Source organism: Phalangium opilio, unplaced genomic scaffold (assembly GCF_054372755.1).
Source record: "Phalangium opilio isolate 3A_F unplaced genomic scaffold, DU_Popi_V2 ptg000003l_1, whole genome shotgun sequence".
Classification (NCBI taxonomy): Eukaryota; Metazoa; Arthropoda; class Arachnida; order Opiliones; family Phalangiidae; genus Phalangium; species Phalangium opilio.
This window is the reverse complement of record NW_028324145.1, coordinates 13,485,978-13,513,886: the sequence shown is the minus strand read 5'-3', so window position 1 is coordinate 13,513,886 and position 27,909 is coordinate 13,485,978. Positions and strand designations below refer to the sequence as shown.

The window sequence follows — 27,909 nt, the reverse complement described above, 5'->3', positions numbered from 1 at the left end:
AAATGAAGGAAGTATTTCACAGACGTCTCTGGACTCTCTTAGGCGAAACTTCCATCAAAACAACCCAAAACTTTCGGTGAAGAGGTACCCCATCCCCCTTTTTGAAAACTTTTGCGAAAGCTCAATCGGCACCGTCTAATTAAGTTTCCCTCGATTACCTAAGCCGCCGCCGCCGCCGCCACCGTTTGGCGACTCTTCAGAATACTCGCTTAGTTAAACATTAGTACACAAAGTGCCCGAATAAATTTCAACCACCAAAGGTTTGCCAAAAAAGTTGGCAGTACACTCTTAGCGCCATCGTCTTCTCCTCAGATCCGAGGACACAAACTACATCCGTGGCAACCAGGAATGTCCTCCCATGAATTAAAATTAAATTAAGATTTAAAAAAACGCGTCAATACTCTTTGGAGAGTGGTTGTAAATGATTATAATAAGGTTGGGGTGTCGTGAATGTTTGTAAAATGTTGGAAGAATATCAGGATACCGGAGACACTTTGGTAGTGACCAACCTACCGCTGGTCGAAAATTTATTTAACATGTCGGTGGAGAACGCGACCAGTCAGATTTGTACCAACGATTACTGCATCTCGGACGACGAGTACATCGGTCTGATAGAAGAGTACATTTTCCCGACACCGTACGAGTGGATTTTAATAGCGATGCACATGACGGTCTTCGTCGTGGGTCTGGTGGGAAATTCGCTAGTTTGCATTTCCGTGTACAGAAATCACGCCATGAGAACCGTCACCAACTACTTTATCGTCAATTTGGCCGTGGCCGATTTCTTGGTCATCTTGATTTGTCTGCCGCCATCCGTCCTATGGGACGTGACCGAGACGTGGTTCTTTGGCAGCGTCATGTGCAAACTTGTACTCTATTTACAGGTAAGAACAAATTCCGAGCTATTTTACGAATACCGTATACAGTAAGGTATTAAGTCGTTACAGGTGGTCACGGTTAAGTAACGACCGACTGTTCCACATTTTTCTTTTTTTCGATTAAAAAGAAATATTTCACAAAAACTCTATCGGATTTACTTCTAAAGATGCTGTATTTTAAAATAATATACTTTCTTCAAATACGCGGCGGAAAATTACCGGAAGCGATAATGGGGAATTAACTACCCCATTTAAATATATTTTTATTCTTCTAGCGCAGATTACCATCGGGTCATTTAACTTTTAACGAGTCCATTAAGACGCGAGGTCAGGAAAATAAATAAAAAGAATTTAAGTCCAATATTGACCCACACGACATATTTATAACCCTCGTAAACTTTAAAGTATATCATTATATTTCAAATGCGTTTTTTGCATGCGCAATTCCGTAACATTTTTCTATATTTAGAAGTCTAGGGGAATCGACCCATATTCCTAAGTTCCCTAAAAGACCTTACAACCCCAAAACTAAATCGTGCAATCATTTCAAAAAATTCAAATTCCACGACGTAAAAAAAAAGAATTTTCGAGTTTTTATCTTTCACTGAACTCCCCAGAAATACGATCCTAAAAATCCACCCTCTGTTATAATTCGACACCGAAGTCATTCCAGCGTAAAGTATGTATTCTCATGCAACGTTATTAGTTATACGAAGAAAATTCGGTAGAAACTTCGGTGCCGAAAACTATCCTCAGAGTTATATTGTTCTTGTTTGCTTTTGCAATTCAAAGATAGGATACCAAGGCTTAGGAAGGGAGATTTTTATTTTTTAGAAGATTTAAAAGTAGAAAATGAATACGAAATCAGCCGGAAGGTGAGCGCTTTTTTATCAAGAAAAAAAAAGAGTGCAGAGTTCAGAGAGAGAGAGAAGAAATGAATTGTCGTTTTACTTAGCGGGGAAACTGGGGGAAATTTGGGTAGAAAAACGTGGAATTGATTTAGAGAGTGTTCCCTACCAGATAAGCTTTTCCTTTAACCTCTAAACTTTCTCTTACGACAGCCTCCATACACAGTAACTCACAAAGATCTGCATAAAATGAAAATTCTTCAATGGTACTTATACGGCTAGAGACTACCACCTATCTTTTAGTATTTACTATTTTTCATCCGTTGGGGGGTTGGGTTGAGGTTCTCACCATTTCCAACGAACCCCCTTCCCCCAAAGGGGCTTTGTTAAAAATATTTTTATCTCTTCAAACAGTACTTAAATTGTCTTCGCTCTTAAGTTTGTTAATTTTCAACGAAGAGATTTAGGAAGGCGTCACGGTGAAAAAGAAAATGTATTTTTAGAAGATTTAGTTAGAGACAACGAACGCGAAGCTTTGAGGGGTTTTCATTCAATTTTGTAAGAGATAAATTGAATTTTCCATTTTTTAGTATATACATCACAAATATAAATAACCCTTTGTTTACGAGAAAGCTTGTTTAAAAACTGTTTATCAGCTTCTTCCCAGCGGATTAAAAATTAAATCACGGATAGTATCTGTTCGCATTGTTACGTGAAAAAGGTTGACTAAAATGACAGCAACGAAAAACTAAAAAAAAAAAAAAAAAATCGAAAGCCAAGGCCCAAAATAGTAATTATTCTCAGTAAGTCATATAAATTTAGAGGCTTAACAAGAATTAAATCTCCATATACAACCTTAATCATCTTTATAAAATATGGAAAACATTTCCTTCTATAACCATAACAGTCTTCTTTGACAATTATGATAAAATCTGAACTTTTGGTGGATAAAATAAAGCAATTATGAATTTTAAAATTTTGAGGGGATTTCTGGTACCATCCTTTAACTGTACTTTTAAATTAAGCAAGCCGCTTTGAGGTCTTCTTATTCTCGTTATTAAAATACCAAAAAATGAATTTCTATCCATGCAGAGAGAGAGAGAGAGCGTAGGCGGAACTCCCTTAGGAACGCTAACCCATATGAAGGACAGAGAGTGGGAGAAGGAAGGGTGAATTTTAAAGTTTCCTTCTCGTAAAATTTTGCTCGGCTTTCTAGCTTAATTGCTATCAGGCTGTAATCGCGTTATTACTTTTCTCTCTCTCTCGCTCTCTCTGTCCATTCTCTCATTCTAAACTCCTACGCGACCGGACGGTTCCCTCCCGAGCTTCCGTCCATAGAATTAACTTTGGTCTTCCAGCCTCTCCGAATCCCTTCGAAACCTCGATCCCAATGCACCACCAATGCCACTCTTACACACGTCGCTGATCTCATTTTAAATGTTTTCTCTTTTGCATTTACTTTGAGTCTGTCCTTTTGAGAGCAATAATAATTCATAAGGGCGAATGACCGATGGTCAAGGCAATATTGTGAACGTGGCTTGAAAAGGAAGTAACCTCTAGAAACCCCTCCTTATTAAATTAACCATTAATAATATTTCGAAAAACATATAGGAACATCATTACCCCTGGTAGCTGGCTTCTCCGTTAACTTCAGAGTGTTGAGGGGTAAACATTTCTACAGGGGCCTATTGGAAATACATGGGGATGAAATCCCCTAAATGTTGGCTTTGCCCGAACAACCCTAGTTTTAATTTTATAAACAAAACAACTTCTAGTGAGTTTACTTCTGGGGAGGAAAAAAAAACCAGGGAAATTTTAGGAAATTGAACAGAGTTCGGGGAGATATTGGATAGCGTATAACAACGTTGCTTCAGTCAAACTCCCGTCATCTCCGCATCTCAAGAGTACCGGAAGAAAGAACGTCTTTTTTTCCCCCCGAACCCTACTGGCTTTTATTATTAAACCAAAATAGCTGGCATTTTTCTTAGTTTGAAGGGGATGACACGCGACTAGAATATGACGACGCGGTTGACCCGGGTTATAAGGTACGTAACGTGACCCACCAGGAGTCTGCAACGCTTATCAAAGTCGTATCAACCATTTTCCATCGCAATCTAAAACTTACATTTTACTAGTTTAGGCGTAGTGTAAACTCAGGGTGAAATTATCCATACAAACGATAAGATTACGTGCCTCGTTTTTACCAACAAAAAAAAACTTATAGAAAAACATCTTGTCGTATTTTGTGGTATTTCCTTAATATAAATGAATAAAATTCTACGCTGAGAAAATATTTGAATATCTTCAATTATTATGAAGCGAATTATAATTACTTTCAGGTTACTCATTGATTAACTTCTTAATCAGAAAACAAACAATAACAATTTCACTACCAAAGATATATTTGATAAATACTAAGATACATCAGAGACATGCTGGCGCTCTGAGATTGCAGGAGAAAGTTTTATAAAATGCTATACGTGAAAAATATCTTTTTTGAGAAAAAACTCCAAATAATATTTCTTAGAAGCTTAAATGGGAAAAATCATTCGACTCTGTCGGATCAGGATCAGTCAGCTAGTGGTTTGGGAGGGGGGGGATCGAAGAAGTTGAGTTTCCTGGGAAGTGGAAAGTCGAGAAAGTCCCAAACCCTCGTCGTAAATAGCGGTGGTATCATATTTCCTTGACCACATCAAGAAATCGACCCGAAAAAACGTATGTGCTTTTAAAGGTTATAACGTGTTTTCCTAAATATCAGATTTCCTGTATTGTAAAGGGTTAGGACATTATAACACCGATTGGGCCGAGATGACAAAACCCGAGGCTAGAATTAATCAAAATGAAATTAAATTATTGCCAAAATGTCTTGAACAAAAATGGGCAAGATTAACAAATTGATTAGGTTTAGTCTTACAGAATTCATGTACAAAGCATCATACGTCAAATACATCTTTACAATTTTAAAGAGAGTGCATGGAGCGTTTAACTGGTTCTAAATTACGAGGAAACAAAGTAAGGGTAATATTTCAAAAGATGGAGTGGGTATCACCACTTAATGACGTAAGAAATCAAGTTTTGTAATCCCATCACGAAATGAGAGCTCTCCATTTTTAGACAGGATCTCGAAAGAACCATGTATTCTATACGGAACATCAACAGTTCTTTGAGAAACTACAGATAACTTAAAGAGTATCGTTTCAAAATGGGGATAAGGGTTCCTTAACCCACGTTCAACTAGATAGCGGCTATCTCAGAAGGGACTTAAATTCAATATAAAACGCTTAATTTTCAGTACTGCAAAGAGATTCCAGTTCAAGACTGCAACATCTAACTATATATATACGTATGTATCAAAAACTTAGGAAAACGAAAAAGTTAAAAGAGTTTTAGAGGTTATCATTCAACCTTCCTTTTTAGAAAGAAAAGACTAATATTTGGGAGTCTCTCCGAGGGGTCGAACAGCTATCAATATTATTACATCCGAGAAACAAGCCCCAAATAAATTTCATCTCTTATTAAGACAGATTCAAAAAAGTATCCTTAAGCGTGTCAAAAATTATTTCTAAAATCAAAATATATTAATTTAAACTGTCCGACCCCTCGATTATCATTCTTTTCGCCCCCGACATCCGTTAAAGAAATCTAGGAGAAATCGTCTCAATTCGGGTAAAGGGTCCCTTCTTTTTCTAATGGCAAAAAAAAGACGTCCTTGAAGTTAAAGAATGTGTGAAGAGATATCCCGAGCTTTCTTTTGAGAAAGTTAACGAAAGTGAACCCTAGAAAAAAAATTCAATTGCCTTAATAGAAGAAAATGGTTTCCATTGTTTAAAGGAGCAGCGGCACCGAAAAACCTATACTATACGAAAACCGAGTATCTTTTTATCTTAAAAAATTTAGCTAAGCTATTATTACACTATTCCTTTAACCTTCAACCGAAATTTCAATTATTGAAAGTGCGTGCTTAACCTTTGGCGCGATTTCACTCAGTTTCCCGCCAAAACTGAAGTCATATCTCCAAAATAAAATAAAAAAAAATTGAATTTCATCTCTTGATAAAAATTTGATGCCCCGAGAATTATTAGAAAAATTTCACTATTCGTATGAAAAGTCCATAATGAATTTGCGAACTTAAGTGGTTCCTGTTTACGTGTCTAAAGAGATTTAATTAAATATTCCAATACTTAATCGCCGTTGGAAATTGGAAGTCTTGGACTCTTTAAAAATTTATGAACACTTAACGGAAAAGTACATATATTTGGAAATGGTTTTCCAATTCTAAATCTTTCCATTTCATTACCCCTTTATGACAATTATAATTTCCATTTTTAGAAATAAAACGTCTATGCTCATCTCCCCTTTTATATTTGAAAATACCTCGTTAAAATTTTAACAATTGTCATTCAAACCAAATTGAAAGCACAAAGGTATGAAATCTATTTGACATTCGGTAAATTCGAAAAATTCTATAGCTTTTCATTAGCTAACCCTAAAATAGTAAAATCACACAAATTTAAGGAGTAATTTCTAGAAAATTTTTAAAAATTAACAAAACTTATAATAAGATATATAAATTTAAATTCACCCATAGGATATTTGCGCGCGCGCATTTCAAAGGAAGGTGATATTTTAAATTTAAAAGTCAGGGGAATTTAGTGTTTATAAAGCATATTTATAACTTTCATTTCAAAACACAAACTATGTTTGTAGAATATTGCTGGATTACGTTTGCTATATATATATATATATATATATATGGGAGGTTCGAAACCAACTTGCCCCAGAAACACTATATTTTTAATAAACAAGTTAATTTTAATTTAGCAAAGAGGTTTCTCGTTGGAAAAGGGACGTGATTTAAAGCGTGGTCGAGCCAATTTGGGACCAAAATTAAAAATTCACTAAAATCCATCAGGATTTAAAAGGGGCACATAATTAATCACACACTAGCTACTCTTAGGTATGAGTTACGTTTAAACTGAACTGAATCAAAACAAAACAAGACTAGGCCTAACCTAAATTCATCGTTCTTATTAATTAAAAGGAGATTAAGGGTATGGGGATTTTAAGCTATACTCGTTAACCAGAATTCTGGCCAATCAAGAAAAAAGGGCTTATCGACTTTGAATAATAATAATAATCAAAAATTCCTTCATCCTTATAGCTAATATTGAAAAAGAAGAGAATTTTCAAGCGTCTAAGCAAATTTTAACCGATCCTTTAATCATACTTCGCTTAAATGAATAAAAATTTAATAAAAGGGGGCTATTTATAAAACGAGAAAAATATGATAATGATTCATTTAAAATTCCGCGAATTTTGCTAAAGAGGTAAGATTAACGGTCTTTATTTTCCCTAAAATATATATATTTAATTACTTTCGTAAACTGAATTTATACCAAAAACCTAACCGTCCTAACGTACTACTAGATAACGATTAAAAAGGGTGGTATAGTGACCGATGTACAATGGGTTCTACGGAAGAATTTGATAGAATCGAAAATGCCTTACCACAAGTAAATTACCACTAACCGTTTTTGGAAAATCCTGTATATTCCGTTGAAAAATACGGCAAGGATGAATAATGGTTCTATTAAAACATGTCAAACGTTATATAAGACAAAAACAGAAAACATCATTTTCGGGGGTTATACGAAACATTATTGATAGCCCTGGACGTTCCGAAATTGATCATCGGCTAACCAAAACAGACCGCGTTAAGCATTTATCTTCGTTTTTCGAATTTACAAAGACAAACAACAAAAACAAATATATAAAATATGATTTGATTTCAAAATCAATATATAAACGTTCGATTTTTGAAAGTTTCATTCCGTGTTTCCCCATATCGTAAAACGATACGACAAGGCTTGCGTTTGTAGCTTTTAGGGTTAACAGTAACCCTTAAACTTTGCTCAAAATATTGGACTCGATACATAAATAAATAAAAGTTAAAGTTCATAAAATACGCAAATGAATTTCGAGAAATGAATATTTTGGGACTTATTAACTTGAAATTAGAATTACCTCCAACTATACAATAACAGACAGAGAGAGAGAGAGATGGGGAAAAACGACAAAGTAGAAATATCGATGAAGCTTCCAATATAAGGTGTTTGATGATTTTGAACCGCACCCCGCAACACTGACTGACCATTAATCTAATTGGACAAGAAGGTTACTTGCCCCCCGAATACATACACACAGACACAAACACACATGTTCTTTCCCGTTCATTTCCCCAATGTGAGCAAAAGATTCTTAGATCCATCTATGAAAGAAAGAGCATACACGTCTATAAGCCTTTGTACGCCGGAATACATCTGTTTCTACAAATTCCGAATTTCTTCTCTCCCATCACTTTCTGGGACTGCTGCTACAAAAGGAGTTAACTTCGTTTGTCGTCTTATATAGGGAAGCGATTACATTATCTCAGTACGGTTCCGGGCCTTCCACAAAGAAAGAAAGAAGGCCCAGTAATTCTTGGGGGCCCCCATTTACAGTCTTTCACTTACGATGGAAAGAAGGTTTTTTTTTCTTTATTGTTGGGGAGGGTATATAGGGCCAATAGGGCTTTGACTTTTATGGGACGTAGCATCGGATATAGGCTAGGTTCTTATACTTCTTGGGTCTAAATCACGTAAGTGGTTAGTTCCTTATGGGTTTTTGTCGGCGTATGGGCCCCCCAATTGCGCCCGCCTACCTTATTATTATTTTTTACAATGTAAAGGTCACGTGGTATAATATGTGCAATTTAATAATATCAACCGAGTCCCTAATTTCAAGAGACAAGCTGAAAGAAAAGAAAAACTCAAAGGGTTGCAACATCTTATTCAGTATATTCTGATTTGATGTATTAATAATGAAATGCTAATAAAACCGCGCGGTGAGTGATGAAAATTACGAAAAAAAAATGAAATATTAGAAAGATGAATCTTCAGGGAGATGCACGGGCAACTCGATCATCTCGCCATCCCATAAAGCTTCTCTTATTATTAACTCCGCCCTCTTTTCAGACACAACAAGACTACGTTTTATAATACCTAATATATTTTTCGCATACGGTGATGAGCCAATGTATATTTATAAGGGATACGCATGTATACGCGATGGTTTTTCCTATAAGCTAACTTAAAGAGATATCACTAGAGACGTGTGAAGCAGGTACGAAACCAAGGCTTATCGATTTTAATTTCAATTGCAGTGCGCACTTAATCTGAACTTATCTAAAATGCGGTGTATATAAAATAGAAATATCACTAAATGATGAAAGTGTCACAGTCAATCCCCATGATGAAATTTTATACCTTTTTCCTTATATCATTCCTAATTTTATCTTCACTAACTCAGGATCAGTATAGATAGACTAATACGAAAAAATAGATAATCCCAGAAGGAATATGCAACGTATATAAAGGTACGCTACAAAATAACCCAACACAGATTAACTAAGCTACAAAGGTATAGATAGATTTATCAACACTGTACATTTCGGATGACATGACTACTAAAACCATCTTCCACACAAGGAGTGATTTACTTGAAAAATTTATTCATCTATTCATCCTTAGGGATACGGGGAGAATTTTATAATCAGGGTGATATATGAATTTGCATCCATCCATTCATCCCACCTCGGCACAAAAAAAAAAGAAATACTAAGAAAAAACAACCTCAAAAATGAGTTTCTCTTTCCAATCTCGTCGCCTGCATGGGAAACTTCTTACGTCTAAGATTACTCCATCCCAATATATTGGTTACGAATTTTCGTTCAAAGATTTTTTATCAAAGCCGCAAAAACTAATATTTATGGCGGCTTTAATTTCAGTGTCAAGAGACAATCGTTGACAATATATATACTCGTTTGTTAACATAGCCCAAAGTCAATATATCAAATACAACCAAATCAATTTATTCAAGATCGATTGTTTTTTGGTGGGAGAATAATTTTTTTAAGACGTGGACTCAATTTTAAAGGAATCCAAATTTAAATTTTACTACAACTACGAAGTCCTAGTTTATATATGACAAACGTCTATACAGAATTAAATAACCTGTATTTCAATAACGGTATAGATAAAGTTAAGGTTCCATATTATAGCTAAAAATCGTCCATGAAATTTTGCCCCATACTTTCAAAATTAAATTTAAGTATTTAAGTACTTGGACTTAATAGGCCTTTACAAAAATTAGGAGGTGGCTTGGAGAAATATGTAGCTCATACGTCATCAGTGACGTATTTCTTACTGGTTTGTGTGCGCCGTTAAGCGCTGACAAAATTCTTAGTCGGAAATTATTGTAAACATCCGGTTTTTTTCTCGCGTTTTAATGGCGGCGAAAAACTTGTAATATAGGTCTTCATTTCTCAACGTCTTAGATTTCCGGGATTTAAGGTTGGTAATACTAATTTTCTGGTTGAAAACTTGTAATATTCCGGTAGAATAATATCCGTTTCTAAATGTTTAAGCTTAACTGTTGTCGAGGATACCGTAAAAACTAAAATGGTAGGAAGATATTGTTGTGTGCAGGGGTGCAGGACTTCTAGCCGAAGAAATCCAGGGATAACATTTAGCCCTTTTCCGAGAAATGAAGCTCAGCGCCAGGAGTGGATAAATTTGATTACATCAAATACACTTGAAATTAAAAGTCCGGTATCTCAGAGAAGGCCATGGTCAACACCTGTAATTAGGAAAGAACTGGGGCATAAAAGCCATACCGTTTGCGGCTATCATTTTAATAAGTCTGGTTGTAGATCAATATCTGAAAAGTTTCCCACATATTTTGGAAATCCAATAGATGTCTACAGCCTAGGACTCTCTCATGAAGTTGAGATATGTGACGAGAGCCAAATTATTAATGATAGGTCAGGTGTTGGAAATTTACATCAAGTAGTGTTGCCCGAATCTTCAAAAATTGACGATAATTTATATGGTAAGGGATTTTCATTATTATATTTATATTTTACTTTATCTATAAACTTGAAATTACAATAATTTCAGATCACAACTATGGCTTGAATTCTGATCCTTTAGTATCATGCAACATTATAAAAACTTTGCGGAATGAAGTTTTTGATCTTCGTTTAAGATTAGACCAAATGGAGAATATGAAAAAAGACAAGATGGAATTAATTGAGGAGAACCTGAGCCTTAAAACGCAGTTGAAACAGCTTCAAGAATGCGTTGAAGAGTTGGATAAAACTAAGATTGAAAACACCCGGTTGAAAAATCTTCTTGCCTGTGTAAAGGAGAAAAATTTACGAAACAAAAGCAAAGCCGAGGAATTAGAAAGACAACTAAGGGAGAAGTGTAGGTTTTCCTTAAAAACAGTATCACATTCTAGCAACATGATCAAGTTCTATACTGGCTGCGAAAACCTCGAAAGTTTCAATGATTTATTCGAATACATTGAACCAGATTTAAAAAAACTAAACCTATATAATGGATCTCGGCATAAACGCAAACGTGAGAGAAATCTGTTTAACGACTCAGGGCGACCCATGAGTCTATCTTTTAAAAATCAACTGTTTATGGTATTGTGCCGATTAAAAGTAGGCCTTTTGGAAGAAGATCTTGCCTACAGATGTGATGTATCTGTAGCAACAATTTCTAATTTATGCGCAACATGGTTTGACTTGCTTGAAAAGCGGCTCTCAAATTTAAAAATTTGGCCATCCCGCGCAGTGGTCGACAAATATATGCCAGAAGAATTTAAGGCTAAATTTCCCAAAACAAGAGTGATCATTGACGCTACAGAATTATTTATTCAAAAGCCAAATGATTTTAAAACGCAGAGTGACACTTGGTCATCCTATAAAACTCATAACACCGCAAAAGGACTTATAGGAATTACTCCCAATGGTTTCATCAGTTTTGTTTCGGATCTAGTTCCGGGACGAATGTCAGACAAAGAGTTAACTGAAGAAAGTGGCCTAGTCAAGCTCTTAGACCCTGGTGATTCGGTCATGGCCGATAGGGGCTTTTTAATAGAAAATCTATTGCAAGAAAAAGGTGTCTCACTGAACATGCCCCCTTTTTTGGGCAATAAGGCCCAACTTTCGGAAAAAGAAGAAATGAGAACGAGAGAAATAGCCAGTTTACGTATCCACGTAGAAAGAGTTATAAGAAGTGTAAAACGTTACCATATCCTGAGCTCTATTTTCCCCAATAACATGCATAACCAACTAAATAAAATATGGAAAATATGTGTACATCTGGTAAATTTTTGTAACGAACCACTTCTTGATGTAAAGCTCTCACATAAATAGAATCAAAATTGTTAAACACTTGAGATCAAATTTATTTTTTAAAACAAGCACTCAGTAACAATAAATATAACTGATTAAGTAACATGGCTTAGTTTAATATGAGTTAACATTAATAGAATCACAATATTCATTCTTTTTGTAAATATGGCAGTGCATGGTCTACGTAAAATCCTAGCAGCTTAGGAACTATTTTCGAGGTAAAAAATATCTCGTCAAACTTAACTCTTTCACAGAAAGGATTAGTATCGCCACAATCGACTAGAAGGTCACACCATTTAAGGCCTGTTATTGCCAACTGCCCTTGGATTTGGTAATAGAAATTATGATTAGTATCGAGAAAAGGTTTCCCGTTCTCATCTTTCTTGAGAAACTTTGTTGTAGCATCTTTAGTTTTTAAAGCTTCTTCGATGGAGATACCTTTCTCCTTGCATTTGGAAAGAGTTTTTATCTCTAACAGACCATATCCAACGTTGTCTTGATAGACCAAGCGATCAGGGGAGGCGCCAAACATGGGAAGAGTAGGGTTTACACAAAGGCCAACGGAAAAAGTAGTGACTGTTCCTTTGTGATAATCTTTATACTTATTAGTTGCCAAAGATTCATTTTGCAAACCTTCTTGAACATATTTGTTACGGGAAAGGTCTGCTCCATTGAAAATAGTTTTCAGGAAGGTTTCATTTGTTTCTTTCCGTCTTTTGCAAATTAATCCAAACTTTGAAGCAGTTACGCGAGCCTTTCGCTCTGTTTTCCAGAGTAAGCAGTTGGATTGCTCTCGGGTGTCTACTTCCAAAGAGAGTGCGCTACTCAACGAGACTTTTAACGTATCCGGTGTGACTTCCATTGCACGATTTAAAAGTACTTTAAGACTATCATCTAAATCTATCTCGCCTATCGGAATGGAAATTCTCAACACTGTATTTGTTTCACCATTAGGAACTGGGATAACTTGAAGAGGGTTAGGAACTAGCTTAATGTTAGGATGAAATTGGTTTTCTTCTTGTATATCACAAAGCATGGATCTCCGATTTCCAGATCTAAATTTTTCACTTAAAGCTTTGACTCTGTTTTTCATTTCTTCATTATCACCTGCGTTGGCATAGTCAGTTAGAGAGTTGTATGACTGCTGATTTTTCAGTTTTTCTTTTAAAACGTCACTGTTTTTCCCTGGTGTATGCTTTATGAAATCCAAAGCAGCGAAACTTAGTTTTGATAATGATTTTTGTTCACTTGGAGCGCTCCACGTTCGTGCCTTTTGCGTACATGCTTGATCGTCTGGTATGAATGTCTTTCCTTCTCTTTTGCAGTCAAGTAGGTACCAAAGAACAGCTCCAACATGTTTGCATGCTCCTCCACTTCCTGCCTTGCAACCACACCAAGCTGAATTAACAGATCCGTTTGAACAGTTCAGTTTTATTGCCACATCATACTTTCCGTGTAAGGAAAATGATCCCTCCACTTTGCTCTTTACAAATACGACTTGATGTGGAATCGCAGTTGTAGCATTTGAAAACGTTTTGTTCAAGTCATTTCTAGGCCCTAGACTAAGAAAAACCTCCTTCACTTTGCTCGCTTTAAACATTCTATACCCTAGAGACAAATGTTTCTTTGCTTTTAAAGCACCATGGTGATTTGTAATGGAACTCTCCTTGAACAAATTTGGCATAATTCTAAACTGTTTAGTCCAGTTTCCTTTAGGAAGATCTATTTTTTGGTTTACAGCAACTTTCGTCTTAGGAGGAGCCATGCCAATCAGATTTTAATATTGATGTCACTTTATAGTTATGTACTTGAGTAATAGTAATCCCGAGCCAGAGTTTCGAGTTAAGGCTAATCTAACTTTAAAAACCTTTAAGAGAAATAAGTACAATTATTAAGCCATTAAAGTAAATTAAAAATTCAAAATATAGATCTTACATCATGACATTTGCGCTTGTAAATAATTTTTGGCCAAGGCTAAAAAAAACAGCAGTCGACGAATGGCCCCTGTAAACCGAACGTGCTTGACTGCATCACTCTTTAGTGACGTACGCGTGACGTATGAGCTACATAAAAAACAAGATGACAAGACCCTAAAACTTTTTAAAATGGCCTATTGTTCTTAATGAAACTTATAAAGGCACACCTTGAATAGATATTTGTCAATTTAAAAGTGTTCCGAAACATAACACCCCAGAAGTTTTTAAGGAATTCTAAAACGCAAACCACCCAAAACACCATGTTTTTCTATGGGACGCTAAGCCTAAATAGTGTTTTGTTCTTTTTTTTTCGGTTTAACCTACCCTGTAAAGTAGGTGGAATAGATAAACAACTTATTTTTAAGCATTTAACTTCATCTCCATTCAATATATACACATCTTCCACTTCCCAAAAAACCTAATCCATTTGCTGAACCACCACATCCAAAAATTGATTCGATCAAGCGAGATAATTTCGAAATTGGGCGATATTTGGTTGAGTGAAAAAAAAGGCCTGCAGAGCTCTTAAAGATTTATAATAATAAGTTATAGAGGCTGGAAGTAGGTATCGCTCAAGAGTTCGAGAGACTGTTCCGGGCGGGCTACCATAAATCTTTACGGTTCTAAGGACCCAAGACGATTTATTCGAACTTATGGAAGAGGAAGGGAAGGAAGTAGCTAGCTTGTTTCGGTTGGAAGTGAAATTGGATAGAGACGCTAGTAAGCTATATACTGAGTAGTGGCGCTCATATGGAAACAGCTGGCTTTTTTAATAACGAAGTTTTAAAAACTCTGCAAAAGAAATATCATCATTCGAAGCCTCTTATACGAAACTTAAAAATATTTCTTTAAAGAAATATGGGGTATTAAGAATTTATATTCTACACTAAAATGGAGGAAAGATTTGATACCAACTTGAAGTGTTAAGATGTTTCTATAAAATTTTATCTAGTTTCCCACAATACCTCGCGAGATGTTCTCTCTTGAACTGATGAGTATAATAAAGTTTTAAACTACAACTTCTCTACAAAATTGAACACAAGAAAAGATGATAATTACAGGTCCGGATAAATTGGAAAAAAGAATATTAAGTAAGATTAAACTATCCATTTAAAACTAAATCTAATATTGCGGGTTTGTAATTCAAACCCTTTAGATAATAAAATTACACCAGAGAAAGATTCCTTAAATTCCTGAATTTTATGCACTAAAACATTCCGCAGACTGTAGTCCAGATATTTGTGGAATTTATAGTTGAGATGAAAGAGGAAGGCCCTGGACAGAAAACAACTGAATATCGCTAAGCAGTTAGGACTAAATCTAACCTAAGTATAAAAAGATGGAAGAATTAAGTACAAAACAATGGTAAACAATAAAAAGAAAATAGATAACTGAACTAATGGTTGGCATAATATAGAGAATTTCTAAAATAGTTTAAGTTCAGATTGACAAATTTTTTGTATTGTATTAAATTTCTATCTAAAATTCTACACATCCTAACGGTTTAGGACAATACGTGACTACCGTAAAGAGCTAAGAATCAAGTAAATATTTCTATTACGAGAACCGCAATGCAATTTCCGAGTTAATTTCATTATAGGGTACTTGGTAAATTTCACGAGCAATTTCAATGGAAGGTTTAGTTTGGGGGGGGGGGCTATCATGTGTCCACCACCTATTGGGTCATCTTCCTCATATTCTAAGCTAGGTTTTACATTAGCTTAATGATTATACCAAGATATTATTCACTCTTCCGCGACAGAAAGAGGGAGACAGAGAGAGAAAGGGGGCGACCTATTAGGAAATTAAACTTTGTTTTAAAACCTTGAACAAAAAAATGTTCATTAAAAATAATAATAAAAATCGGGGATAATTATTGGAAAACAACTTTCATAATTAAAAAAAAACTTCTTACACAATTAAAAAATAATAAAATTACAATTTCTCAAATTATAAAAAAAATGTATCCTCAAATAAGGTGAAAATTCCTGGGATTTGTGGTTTAAAGAATGCTAAATTTCGTAGGAAAACGTTTATAATTTTTCATTTTAAATTGCGATACAAATTTAAACTTAACAAATTCAAAGTGATATCTTAAACTTTACGCTATCTGAACTACGCAAACTTTACCTCTAATTTACTAAATAGCCCGAACCAATTTGCCGTTTAAACTTGTACATCAAGCCAAACTAAAGTTTCCTCTATGGAACTTAACACGTTCCTTTGACGTAGGCGTTCAAACATTAAGAGCTATAGAGAACTCCATTATCAACAGGAATCGAAACAGACTCAAGACAAGAGCGGGTCGCGTCTCCGAATTCTATCTGGGGCGCCAATTTCTAAAGATCTAATTTGCAAGCGCGTTTCACGGCTACATACGGAAAATTGGAAATCCGGTTAGTTGGATCAGAGTATATACGAATCCGCACGAATACACATACACTCGACAAGATTGTTTAGTTCTCCATAGACGTATTGTGGAAATTAAAGGGCCTTGGTCAAATCGACGAATGCATGAGGCGTTGCAAAATTGAAGATATATATTTTCTACTAAAGATATCGTCTAAAGTCAGTTCCATATACAATTATCAGAAATATATTAAGCACCAAAGTTTATTTACAAGATAACAAAGGACATTTCTAGCAAAAGTTAATTTATCTTCGGTCTAATTATCTTCGTCAGATTTCATGGGGTTTAACGATGTCCATACATAATAGAAATACCAAGTTAAATTGAGCTTATTGACCAGCAACCCTTAGACAAACCGTATGAGATTAAACGAACCATATATATTGGAACTGATATGATTTTCGCTATATAATTAAAAGGCACGGGTCTTAATGGGATATTAAGGCTAATTAGCCTAATTTCGTCAAGTTTCAGGCGAGCTAAGCCTATTTAGCAAAGCGGGGTTCCGTTTATGAGATATAATACTAATAAACCGTGAATCTTCAGTTTGAATTGGGTTAAAATCCCCAGGTTTGTCAACGAGCTGCGTATTGAAGTCATAAATTTTAATTACTACTCAAAATATCATGACGTAAGATTTGAAATCTACCAATCAGAATGAAGGTGAAGGTCATAGTTCAATCACCATAACAACGCTTAACTACTTGAGAGGTCTTTAACCTAAAACTGTGTATAAATCTCTTTCGGATATACGTGTTTCTAACAACAACTTAATTTACGCTTTGTATCAACCAACGAATAATCCATTTCCGGTTCCATAGCTCAATTAAATCTAACATTGCACGCTACAGGGATCAGTCTATAGAGATGCAAAAGCAAGGCAAAATTATTTCCTATGGAAACGGAACAATAGGTACTATAGCTCCCAAACAAAAGCAAAGAGCGAATTGCGCCAACACAACAAGAATCAGTACAGTACCACCAAAACAATGGACCTTCATTGTTTCCTCAACTCTCAGCTCAAGATTTTGAATGGGCTTTTGACTCGGCCGTTCCAGGGGACCTAACTTCCGCCTCTCAATGGCACACAAACATTGTTCCGTTCGACCTCTAATACTTTATGGGCAAAACATATTCAGGAAATAAACCCATCGCTTACTTTGAGCCTCATATAAGGCATCGCCTTACATGGCGACGTTGTTTTTATACAATATAATAAAATGGTTGATTCGAAGAAATACCCAAAATAGCTTAACCTATACATGAATATGCCAGTATATTTGACCAAACTCTTGTTGATATAGGCCTAATATTTTCGCGACATTTACAAGTATACCGGATACGTCGATATCAAAGGTTTCTTAGACCATTTACGCAAAAAGCAGCACTCGGGGACATTGAATAAGGAAAAGAAGGAAAAAAAGGGCCCCGAGAAAGTAACTTTGCAAAACTATCAATATACGAGTCATCTTTTTGAAGCGAAGACCCTACCGAATGCAAAAGCTTAGGAAAGCGCCTATTTGAATTGGAAATTTCACTTAACTAAGCTTCGATAGTGGTTCATTCTCGTGCTGAAAAAAAAACTAACCATCTAAAAAAGCTAGAGCAGCCCATAACTTCCTTTGGGGGATACGCGTTGCAGAATGATATGGATGGTAAAGTGTACGCGCCGCGTTTGCCAGGCCTAAATAAAAAGCGTCAGAGACCAAGGGACTCTCAAAACTTGAATCATTTTGCGGCTTCAATTTTGCCTTGTTTACACCTCTAAAAGAGTATTTCTCGAAAGGAAAAAAAACTATATTTTAAATTGAAGAGAACTTTGTTTTCGCGTCTATTTTAAAAGCTTCCAGCGGTGCAACTGTTTATAAGTAAACTACCCAAAAAATTTAAATTCAGAGGACGTCGACCTATGGTTTTCTTCTTTCGTATTGTTTTTGACAACATAATTCAAACTCAATTTTACATTTTGCCATCGGTGAAATCAAGAATTTATTCATGCAAGTGAATAAGAATCCTCGCACTGTCTCTGAGCCCCTGACTGTCAAGTAGATTTTAGTCTTAATTCTTCAAGAACCAATCAGAGCGCAAGACGTAGGAAATTACGTTAGAGATGTAGATATAGAGTTTTCGAATTTAACCTTCGTTTAACAGTAACAACAACGTTATATTCATGGGTATACATGTATTAATTCATGATAAACAACCTCCATCCAAGAGATTCCCATCTCTAAAATTACAAATATCGAGTCCTTGAAAAACTCGCGTATAAAAGTTCATGGGAAGAAATAAGAGCTGACAAAAGCCCAAGGCTTAACTTGTTTACCAAAGTAAATTGAATCTTAGTTGGTTCTTCTTAAAATGCGGAGAACCTTCGGAGCGAGCGTCGTAGTGAACTGAATTAAATTAGGCAGAAATAACCAAGTCTTGATGTTTGAAAATGGTGGTGTTAAAAAATGGATATCGCTCCCATCCCTCTGCCACTTAAGAAAGGATAAAAACGTTCTGTCTGAGACTCGGAAAAAAGTTCTTATAACCGAAGAAGAGCATCCCTTATTACTCGAGGATTTCGAAAGCGAAATAAGGCGCGAGAGTAAAAGATGGTTTTAGTTCGTATAGATGATGATAGCCGTAAGAGGCTGAGTAGATGGACCATCCATTTCAGTCGTAAAATGCAATGGTAATAGAAGCTTAGAGATAAACGAAAATTAATAGGGCGTGGAATGAACGCCAAGAAGCAAGCTTGGTATGAATATCTAGGATCAAGATTCGTCCCTTTTTTATTTAGGCGAGATAAAGCTGGTTGGCCCTAAGCTAAAATTTGTCCATCAGGTAGAGACGAATTAAGCGAAAGTAGGGAGTATTAGTACTCTTAACCAAAGCCAACACCTCACAGTAAATTCAGCTTCTTCGCGTGGTCCAAACTAAAGAAAAGGATGAAGAGGATAGAATTCCGGAAGAAAGGCTGAATACGTTATGCCTTGCCTTAGCAAAAAACTTTTAGTACCGGGTTCATACCGAGTTTTCAATGCGTAGGATTACTCGCTTACTCTAATGAGATACATTTTTCCAAGGCGGTATTACCTTCCATTGAATAGTAACCTCGGAATGAAACGAACAGATAAGAGTAAACCAAAAACGCCTTTCTCCAAAAAAAATGTCAGACATTTCTATGGGTGGCCAAGGTTATACAAATAGTGCACCTCATTCCTTAACGTAAATACACTTTGATATCCATTAACGGAAGTTAATTATATGCTAAAAAGCTTTAGGTTTAAACGTTTAAAATTACAACGAAAACATTAGAATTTGGGAGGCCAAACACGTGATGGTGGTAATAATTCGTACAAACATCAAAATCCCAAAATTGGATTAGACTTTTTTCATAAACGTATAGTTAACCATATTTTACTTCACGTAACCAATTTCTTTACTAAAGTATAGAATTACTCAGTCTATAAAAAGGGTTTTACTATCCTTAGGACGGTCCTCGGTTTTAGTAAGTTTGTGCCCTCAACACTTTTTAAGGTTAATAAGGTTTAAGGTTACAGTGCCGGGCTTTAATAGAAAGAAAGAGAGATAAAAAATAAGTAAAGACTCCTTCACAAAATCCTCCATTAGGAGTATTACATTACAAAAACGAAGACCCTTCGTTGTCCCCCCCCAAAAGCTCCAACCCTTATTCGCATAGTAAATGAATACGGAAAAAGAGGGCTAGAACCATTGATTTAAATTAATTACCTCCAAATTGATTGGCTATATACTATGTTAAGGATAACAAGTATTAATTGAAAATAGAGGGGGGAAAAACACTTCCGGATTTGGTATTTTATCGTTTTATGGGAGGTAAAAACCTCTCTTAAACTTACTCTTTTGGAAAAAGCTAAACCTAATTTACATTTAAATAAGGGAACGTTTCCCTTCCCCCGCACATCTTCAGTGTTTTGCATTTAAAACGAAAACATTTCATGATTGACTAGAGTTTCATGAAAAAATGCCTGAAGAATTATTCCAAGTTTTTCCATTTTTTTTTCCAGCTAAAAGATTTATTTCGTGTTCTACACGTAGGGCATAATCTGTCAAATTGTTTTTTAGAATCGAATTATACATCGTGTTTGCTACAAAAATTTAGGAATATATAACTAAATGTAAGGTAGACGCAATAAAATTGCACGCATTCTGAATCAGAAAGATCTAACGCTCAAAAGTATACAAAGATGGGCTCACGTCACGTTTTAAAGTATCTAGGATATTTCTTCGCAATAACAATTTTGATAGATGAATTCATCGAGTTTAAGCCTTAAGTATTTTTCAATTCAACCCCATTTATTTTCTTCATCTAAAATTTTTGGGGGATGGATAAGGGAGTTACATTTTTCTCCGAATCCCATGGGTGCATGGGCACGCATTTTTCAATATAACACCACTACGTGAGACGGGTCTATAAGATTATTGAGTTTCGTCGTTATACAGATATCAGCGAAAAATGGAAGCTCGTATAGCATCTAAGAAATAAATATTTTTGAAGGGTATATGATGCGAAACTATAAAGCATATATTTATGAGACTGACTAAGATATTTTGAAATATGGTCAGCTCATTTTAGAATCAATTCACGATGTGATATAAAATCCCTAAAGATTGAAAAGGAAGATATTGAATGAAAAATAATGATGTAACACTATTATTGTTGTTTGGCTTCTGATTCAATTTCACTTTTGAAAATAATATCAAGGGGGTTAAATCAACTTTATATGGCACCCAGGAACTACTTTCCCTACTCCGTAGTTTCATAACTGCTAACATATCAAGGTGTTATTGATGAAGAATAAGAACTTATAAAGGTATATATAGACCAAGGCTTATAAAAAGACTAAAATAATCATTAGTTGTAATACCGCAATGTTACTTTTATCCGAGTGAAAGGGGTGACAAATGGCTCCCTAAAGCATATATATATATCTTGACTCCTTGAGAGATGGCAAAGAAATTATTTAGCCAAGAACAGTAAACGCTTAGGCCTACTCTTTCCCCAAAGGCAAGTAAAAAATAGATCTAGGAAGTTAACAAAAAGTAAAATGTACCGAAAGCCCCCTGGTGTATTTATTAGGTCTTTCGGCATCCCTAATGCAAAGGCGTATACTTATCAGGACAGATAAGAGGTTCTCTTGCTCATTAATTTAATAACTAAACCACGTCCTAAAACCTTATAAATATTAAATTCTATACTTTACTCAATTATGTATGGAACCATAAGTAAATAAATAATTAAGTTATCACGTATCCCCGCCATTACTTCTAAATGATGTTTAAGAAACTTGTGGCTACTGTTTAACTTCGTAGATGTTATTATATTAAACTTATGATTGAAGGCTCTTCATTCGCCATTCTCATGGGATATTAAAGGTACAAGAAGTTTTTAAGCTATGATCTCACTTCCAGGGCCTATACTTTTATAGTTATGCGTAAGAAAAGCCTACATTGCGTATGCAGACCCCAAGGGTTATCTTGTGAAAAAAAAAACGCCATAGCTTTCTTTCTATAGCCCATGGCGGAAAAGAAGCTTAGGAGACCCTATCGAGCTAATCAAGTAGCGTAGAAGAAGGGATTAAGGGCCTATATTTCCGGAAAAACGGGTAAAATAAGACCCATCCTTCCGGTAAAGTTCCGGGGATATTTTGCTTAACGTATCTTGTTAACTTTGCGCGGTATTTAAAGATAGCTAAGCCTAACTAAGTTTATTTATTTACGAGTAATATTTAGGCAGTAAGGCAAATAAAAAATAATGAATTTTTTTTATGTTTCTAAGAAACTTTACTTAAAAAAAACTAAACTTTTTAGGAGAGATTTGAGAAGTCGTTTTAGGTCAAAAGCAGCTGTAACCTCGCATTCAACGCCTTTCATTTTTATACCACAAGATATGTGAAGAAAACTAGCGGTAAAGAAAAATTTCTATAGCTTCTTTAGATCCATTTTCTTTTTCATTTTAAAAGAGAAAAACATGGCGTTTTCTTCGAGGCAACAGGCTGCGTGACATGTTCTTAAATCCTTCTTAATAAGTGGGGGCAGGGGGGAGTTCAAGCTCATATTTAAGCTCTGTTAAAAACAGAGTAATTTAATCCCAAAAGATTAGGGGATTTAAACAAAATGTCTTATAATTTTTAAGCCAAACTATAACTTTGTTCCACTGATTAATTTTTACTTATATTGATTTTTTTTTTCACTGAAGAATTAAGGACTAGAAAGTTTTTAAAAACTCACCAAGATTTAAAATTTTCTCGTTTCCACAGAGTGTTTCAGTGTCCGTCTCAGTCTTAACGTTAACCTTCATATCCGTGGATCGTTGGTACGCCATTTGTTATCCTCTCCGTTTCAAAAGTACAGCGTCGAGAGCGAAGAAAGCCATTGCCTTCATTTGGATTTTCTCGTTTCTCATCTCGTTACCGGACGCCATCGTCTTGAATACAATTCCCAAGAAGGATTTGCAAATCCAGACATTGTATCTGACGGATTGCGCCTACACTTGGGATGACCAGTCGACCAAGTACTATCAACTCGTCATAGTGGTACTATTATATATGGCTCCATTCGCTTTTATGCTGGGTGCCTACTGTCAAATAGTCAGGGTCCTGTGGAATCGCGAGATTCCTGGAGCTTCCGAAACCCATAATTCACTTTCGACCAGGAGAAGCTGTAAGTAAAGATTAAGAAATCATTCGTTAGTTTTGAATCTCAAACTTAATTACGTAATTATCATTTTAACATAAATGACATTTATAATTAAACAATTTGTAGAAAAGTAATTTGAAAAAAAATGTTAAGCCTTGTTTGATATTTTGAAATTTCACGAGCGCTTTAACACAATTGTTTCTCGAGGGGATTAATGCCACGTGCTTGGTAAATAATCTCTAATCAAATCCCTCGTGCATCAACAATTGACAGAGTTAGGTCACGTGATTGCTGAATTAAATTGCGTAACTTCCCTGAACGCCAATCAAAATAAATATTTAGATAGCAAATCAACACCCGACTTTATTTTTGGTCAACAAAGAGAGAACAAAAAAAAAAGGAGATAAAAAGCAAACAAAAACCAAGTCACTATTTATCCAATACAACTTCCCCCGCTTTTAATTAAATATCCGCCATCAACGATCAAATCCTAATCTGCCAGTTAGATTTAATCGAGATCGATTGATATAATAGAGATGGGCATTGCATTACACCGCTCTAGGCTCAAATCTTTTTCTAACTGTCGCATCGAGATGCGGCCATTCTTTTGGAAAAATCTCCTTTACAAAATATTCTCCTAAACAAGAGAGAGACCCCCGACCAGCAAGCATTCTGACCGATTTTTGCGGGGCCACGAACCTCCAATTAATTAAGATAATAATTAATCTCGCGAGAGAGAAAAGGGAAGACAATCGGAAGATACGAATATATCGAGACACTCTGGAATGAAGATAGCTGGATACTCCCTGTCTCGCCTTCCTTCCCTCATTTTTCCTTAAGCCTTGGGTCAGACAATAAACTGAAAGGATTAATCATCGTCAGATTTCTTAATATAGGCAACGTACTTCACTCTTATTTTTTATCTTTATCTTTATCTTTGAGGAAAATAGCTAATTATTTTGTTGGAAGAAAACAAGAATAAGAGGAAAATGCCTAGGCCTAATTCTTTTGGATTATAATAATAATGGAAAAGAATAAACAGAAAATTCCTCCCTAGAATAATTCTAAAGAGAGCTAAGAATCTTTGAGGAAAACCAGCGAGAATGTAAAGAATACTTAATCAAGAAAAATGTTAATCGCAGTTAAGTAGAAGCTGAAAGGAATTTTACGCAAAAGAGCTTGTGGGACTAATTACCACCGTCCTTGGCTGACTCTTTCCCTCCTTTCTCTCTCTCTTGTTTTAAAAATGTTTACCGTGGATTAAAATTTTAAATACTCTCCGAGGAAGACGGTGGGTGAGATATGGATGGAACGAGGAGGAATAAAAATCATTGCAGGCATACTTGTTCGCAACGTTCCCTCTTTTGCAAAATTAACCCCAAAGCTAATATTTGGCAAAGAGTTAGCTAAAGAGGGAGTAAAGTAAAAATCAGCCCTCCTAAGACAAAGTGTTTCCAACTAGGGTTTGGCTTTTGGGCTTTTGATGGGATGAAAAGTTTTCGTTCTTTTTTCCTCTTCTTTTAATGGAGGAGAGAAAGTTATTTTGAGGAGTTTGAAAGGCTTTTGTGTTTCTCGTTCGCAGCCACAATGAAGCACGCTGGCCGGAACGGCGCCATCCGCTTCAACTCGAGTCCGAACGCGGCTTGCGAAGGACAAATACGCTCGCGAAGAAAGGCGGCCAAAATGCTAATGGCTGTCGTGGTCATTTTTGCTCTTTGTTATCTGCCCGTTCATCTGATCAATACACTCAGGTGAGCAAAAATTACAAAAACCTTTTTAGGTCTAATCGCAACTACTTCGACGATGGTAACCCTTTTACGGCATACGCAGGTACGTCACTTGGATACCTCAAACGCACGCTACAACGGTGGCGTCATTGATATCACATTGGTTATGCTACGCCAACAGCGCTATCAATCCCATCATTTACAATTTCATGAGTGGTAAGCTAGTGTCCTTAATTGATAACCGTAGAAACAAAATGGTAGACGGAAACTATACGCGACAACAGAAGATATAAACCAAAACACAATCTGCAGTAGACAATATCAGAAGTAGTTTAAACTAGAAGCTGATAGTTTTGAGTTGGTCAAACACGATCTAACCTAAACAGCGGTAACGTCTACCAAAATGGAAGGCAGTACAACAGTCTTCTACGGTTGCGCGATTAGTATGAGCTCCTTAGCAAATTTGTCATGGGTCATACGTGTCTTCGAGCTAGTGTACTTTAACCAATAGATCTATCTAGGAAGTTTGGGAAGGTTCGCAGCTTGGCCATCGTCTGATATTCCCTTCGGAATGAGTTCGGACAAGGATGGGTCCAACGAACGAGAATGGAAAACTTCCCTTGATCAAATTAAGGGCGTACATCAGTGTTTCACCGTCGCGTCAAGTAATCGGTTTTCTCAGCGGGTGGGCGTCAGCCCTACCTACCGTAACTTTAGAGGAAAGGCACCGAGGCTTAAGTTTATTATTTGCTTGTTCCAAAAACACTTTTCTTCCCCATCCCCCTTCGCTCCATGGGCTGGCGTTTAAGGGGATATCTGCCAATTCCAAAAGACCTCGTTACCACCGACTGGATTCCAAAGGCCTACCCTATATCTCTTATTTCGTTCTGAGCCTTTTGACCAGGCTTTAACAAACCTTTACCGTCCATTTGCTACATCGTAAGTCAGTTATCCATGGCATGCACGAGATAAAAGAAAAAAAGCGCCTAGATGGGATTAAGTGACGGTGGCAAGGTTCGAATGCTGCCAAAAACCGAGTCTGTTTACCCTGCAAAAACCCACGCCAAGCTAATGATTCTTCGTTAAAAACAGACAAACTAATCTCGATATTATGATTTCTAGACCATCATATTTGAATTAAATTGGGAGGGGTTTTTGGTAAGGAGATTAGGAATGACTTATTAATATTAATTACGCAATTTTACGAGGTATTTGCGCAATTGGTGTTCATAATTATCAGGCTTTTGTTAAGCAGTTACGGATAATGTTAGTTAATGGTCATAATTTGCAGAAAATTGTTTTTAATTTCATGATAAAAATTACGATTGAGCCTATTATTGTTTGAGCAGCTTAGAAAAACGTATAAATTTATTGCTTTCGAAGCCACTCAAATACTATTGAAGCGTATGAGCAGCCTTTGAAGAAGAAAATGGAAATTAGCTTCTTCAAATAAATTTAAAAAAGTTTTTAAAAATTGTTGACTGCGGCAAAAATTGTCCCATCACAAAAGGTTTAATAGACTTTAAAAATCAAAGCGAAAATTCACGTTCACGTTTCAGTAGTTCCGATAGAGAGAAGAAAGAGTATTTTCTTTTAAAAAACTATGGTTAACATATGGAAGGGGTATCAATGTAACCCTTTGTAAAGTTCTTTTCATACGTCTGGAATATATTTGAATTTTTATACCGAATGTTACGGTAGTAGATTCGGTTTTGAAACAAGAGCTTTCTAGCTGTTACACAACCCTAAACTTTTCTTCGTTATTCCCTAAGGTAAATTTCGACGCGAATTCAGGAACGCATTCTGCATTCTTTGTACCAGAACCCGTACAAGAACCACGACGACGAGTCAAAACCGAGCGGCTGCTACGTTCAAAACCTCTTTGAAAGCGTGATGCCAGATTCCTTTAGAAAATTTTGGATAAGTTTTGTCGAAGCGAGTTCGAATAAAAATCCCGACTTACAAAGGACATTCGTTACTAGACCTAACGTCTTTTACAATTCAAAGAAACTTTTTCTTCCCAACACTTTGAACGAAGGCTTAGCGGTATGTCTTCTTATCGTCGCCGTTGTGGAAAAAGCGGGAAAACATTTTAAAAGTCGGTACTGAGCTAAGCCTAACGTTAAAGATGGAGAGGATAAAACAAAAACATTTTTCCCTTCGTTACAAATCTCAATGAAATAAATTATTAAATGGCAGATTATTAAATACGCTGCCCTAGTGTATATTTTTAATATAAAATTATTATGAAATAATTAAAATTAAATAATAATAAACGTTGTTCAAAATAAAAAACACCTAATTTTGAACTTGTTGTTAAAAATTAAAACTATATAAAAATTCTACTCGATGTTTCCAAATTGGAAAAGAACAACCAGCTAATTAATTAAAATAATTTAAAGATATATTAAAAAATAAACCCCCAAACAAAGAGTGCTCACTTAATATGGCACGGTGTTATTTCTCAGTGTCATATATAAATTATAAATGGACATTTAAAAAACAAAAGATAAATTGTAATTAAAAATGTACGTTTTTCATAAATGTATATAGTTAATTATTTATCGAATTAAGCACATAATTAAGAAAGATTTACAGGAGGGGGGGAGAAGTCGAAACACCTTAAAACTGGATGCTATTTTGAGAAAACGATTGATTAATCTAGCTTGAAAATTGAAAAATACACAAATCTTAAAATTTCATTCTGAAAAGTAAGCGTTCATCTTTTATGTCTTTATTTCGAAATTTCCAATTCTAGAGCAAATCGACCTCCTACGAAATGTGATGCATGGTTTCCAAGCAGCTTAACAAACGGATTTACTACTCTAGAAAGTTTGGACGAATTCTAAAAATAGACTGCAAAATTCTGAAAAAGAAACTTAACACCGTATGAACTACCTTCAAACTTTTGAAGCTTCGAATGCATTTTAGCTTTGCATATTCAATAAAACTCGAAATATCGAGATTGCCTTTTGAGGAAACTAGATATTCTTCGGTTGGAGCAACTGAAACGGTATGGGATTACCCAGAAGTAATTTGATCAGAAATTCAGAATTCATTGAATTTACGTTGGGACCTTGACATAAGATTTTTACAATAAACTAAACATAAGGAATTACATTAAAATTAAGTGGTAATAATAAAGAAGCACTGCCATGAAA

The 27,909-nt window shown here is 35.6% G+C and overlaps 2 protein-coding genes and 1 long non-coding RNA gene across 3 annotated transcripts in view; 2 read left to right on the top strand and 1 right to left on the bottom strand.

Annotated features, from left to right (window-relative positions):
* The window catches only part of LOC149717977 (uncharacterized), a 133,627-nt gene that overhangs the window by 71,316 nt on the left and 34,402 nt on the right, over nucleotides 1-27,909 (bottom strand). Inside the window, exon 3 of the long non-coding RNA XR_016368304.1 lies at nucleotides 22,614-23,043. This is a non-coding gene — a long non-coding RNA (uncharacterized LOC149717977). The remainder of the gene's footprint in view (nucleotides 1-22,613; nucleotides 23,044-27,909) is intronic.
* Nucleotides 306-27,291, top strand: LOC149717978 (orexin receptor type 2-like). The gene is made up of 5 exons (XM_089841793.1): nucleotides 306-884; nucleotides 22,643-23,045; nucleotides 24,604-24,772; nucleotides 24,852-24,964; nucleotides 26,521-27,291. The coding sequence occupies exons 1-5, from the start codon at nucleotides 462-464 to the stop codon at nucleotides 26,640-26,642; spliced, it is 1,230 nt and encodes a 409-aa protein (XP_089697919.1). The 5' UTR covers nucleotides 306-461; the 3' UTR covers nucleotides 26,643-27,291.
* On the top strand, nucleotides 9,985-12,418 carry LOC149717979 (uncharacterized). Its single transcript, XM_089841792.1, has 2 exons — nucleotides 9,985-10,654; nucleotides 10,723-12,418. The coding sequence occupies exons 1-2, from the start codon at nucleotides 10,225-10,227 to the stop codon at nucleotides 11,988-11,990; spliced, it is 1,698 nt and encodes a 565-aa protein (XP_089697918.1). The 5' UTR covers nucleotides 9,985-10,224; the 3' UTR covers nucleotides 11,991-12,418.

What these genes read in the sequence shown, in the direction of transcription:
- LOC149717978 (XM_089841793.1), top strand. Translation starts at nt 462, where the DNA reads ATGTTGGAAGAATATCAGGATACCGGAGACACTTTGGTAGTGACCAAC. An exon ending in AACTTGTACTCTATTTACAG is followed by an intron (nt 885 to 22,642) that starts GTAAGAACAAAT and finishes TCGTTTCCACAG; the next exon opens with AGTGTTTCAGTGTCCGTCTC. An exon ending in CATCTGATCAATACACTCAG is followed by an intron (nt 24,773 to 24,851) that starts GTGAGCAAAAAT and finishes CGGCATACGCAG; the next exon opens with GTACGTCACTTGGATACCTC.
- LOC149717979 (XM_089841792.1), top strand. Translation starts at nt 10,225, where the DNA reads ATGGTAGGAAGATATTGTTGTGTGCAGGGGTGCAGGACTTCTAGCCGA. An exon ending in AATTGACGATAATTTATATG is followed by an intron (nt 10,655 to 10,722) that starts GTAAGGGATTTT and finishes CAATAATTTCAG; the next exon opens with ATCACAACTATGGCTTGAAT.